The 1,923-nt window shown below is 33.2% G+C and overlaps 1 protein-coding gene across 1 annotated transcript in view; it reads right to left on the bottom strand.

Annotated features, from left to right (window-relative positions):
* The window catches only part of ACBD6 (acyl-CoA binding domain containing 6), a 198,367-nt gene that overhangs the window by 187,914 nt on the left and 8,530 nt on the right, over window positions 1-1,923 (bottom strand). Inside the window, exon 2 of the mRNA XM_012649666.1 lies at window positions 241-305. Within this exon, the coding sequence (XP_012505120.1) occupies window positions 241-305 (65 nt within the window). The remainder of the gene's footprint in view (window positions 1-240; window positions 306-1,923) is intronic.

Raw genomic sequence — 1,923 nt, 5'->3', positions numbered from 1 at the left:
ACAAACATGTAAGAAATGTATGTCTGTTGTGAACTACTTATATACCAATATCCTGGCATAAGAATCCTTTAGGAGACTTAGCTAAAGCAGATTCTTTTAATCCGTCTCCCAGTTGCCTGTCATTAGGATAGTCTACAGCAGAGAGAGATTAATATAAAAAAAATTCTTTAATCAGCTCACTACTTTCTAACTCCTTAACACCCAAACCATCCCCAACTAAAGATTCTAAGAATTTCTTACCATTTTTGCTTTCCTTCAAAATCAAAGAAGCTTGGTTTAGGAGTATTGCAATTTCCAACTTTGACCTAAATGAGGGGGCAAAAAATCAAGAACTTATTTTTCAAAGAAATGTCTGAGAAACTCTTTTCAAATTTATTAGGTATATTTTGTAACTATAGGTTACAAACAGTTACATCTATATGGAGTAACAAAATTTAATATTCTTTGCAAAAGCAAACAAAAAAACCCAAACAAATCAAACTTTACATAAAGCTGCTTTGGCTTACTGCATAAAACAACTGTTACCTAATACCGTGATACAGAAATAATATGAGTGACAAACAATTGAATTCCTAAATTAGACTAATTATACATAAGACAAATTATCAATATAGACTATGTACTCTTTATTACCACTTATAAAATAGCTTTTAAACATGCAATTAACAAGCTTTAAAGTTCAGTTTATCAGAATTCATAAGATTGTTCCTTCATGCTGAGTCTCATAACTCTATTAGCATTTTATCTCTCCAAAATTCCAGGATAAAGTATACTATTTTAAAAGTGTCCAATTATGAAATTCATTAATATACATTTCGATGCCAAAAGCCATTCAAAAAAATTTCAAAGGTTCTCAAGAACAATATAAATTCTATTTTTCCACAATAATCTTCTCTCGTTTGTGGTCAATACTTATTTTTAAACCTCAAGTGACATTTGTAGTTAAACTATAGAGTGATAATTTTCATTGTGAATAAGCATAAACGAAATTCATACAAGTGCAGATTCATTATACAGCCAGATTCCCACTGCCAGAAGAAATCTCCCTTCCTTATGAACTCTTATAGCACTTACTCTACATATTTCTTAAGGTACTTTTCACTTTTTCTACCTTGTGTTAGAAGGTTTTATGTAAAGCCTCTATTAGAACAGAGCCTCTAACTGTTCTTAACTCACCCACAGTACTTATCTACTTCTCAGGGACCTTCCCACTATCTCCTATTACTCTTAAACACTTGAATTTTGCTAAAATCTAACTGATGCCTTTATCTAACCAGAATGATATACTTACTGACTTAGGGATTTTTAGTTTGGTGCTTTGCTCGTTATTCCACTCACCTGAAATGCCTTCTCTTCTTCACTCAGCTTTTCAAAATGCTACATCTCCTTCCTGTCCCATTCAAAATTCAGACTCTAAGAATACTTTTAATCTACAATGATCTCATCCACCTCTGAATTTATACGAATTGTCACCTCTGTAATTTGCTTAGTAATTCATCACATGGCTCTCTGGCTGTTATTAAAATGTATACTTACATAGGGGCAGCTCTGTTATGGTGGGATGGAGGGAAGAAAGGGTAAGAGAGAAGGAGCTGCATTTCTTGAACAACCACCATGTACCAAATACTTCACGGATGTTATCTCACATGAATCACACAATAATCCCACAAGGTATGCCATTACAACTCATTTTATAAATTAGGATAGAGAAGCTCAGGAGGGTTGTCTCAGTTACACATTAGTAAATCGGGAATTAGTCCGGAATTAGCTGTTTGATTCCCAAGTTCAATCAATCTTTACTATATATCATTCTGAGTTAAACGCTACAGTCCGGGCTTCAGTCTGGCATCTGAAATCACATTAACTACTGGATTATGAGAAATATGAAATGAGATAAACTATACAAACTATACAAAGGCTTCA

Source organism: Propithecus coquereli, unplaced genomic scaffold, assembly GCF_000956105.1.
Source record: "Propithecus coquereli isolate 6110/MARCELLA unplaced genomic scaffold, Pcoq_1.0 Scaffold300, whole genome shotgun sequence".
NCBI classification, from domain to species: Eukaryota; Metazoa; Chordata; class Mammalia; order Primates; family Indriidae; genus Propithecus; species Propithecus coquereli.
Note: the sequence above shows the minus strand (reverse complement) of the source record. Positions and strands in the feature narration are given on the sequence as shown.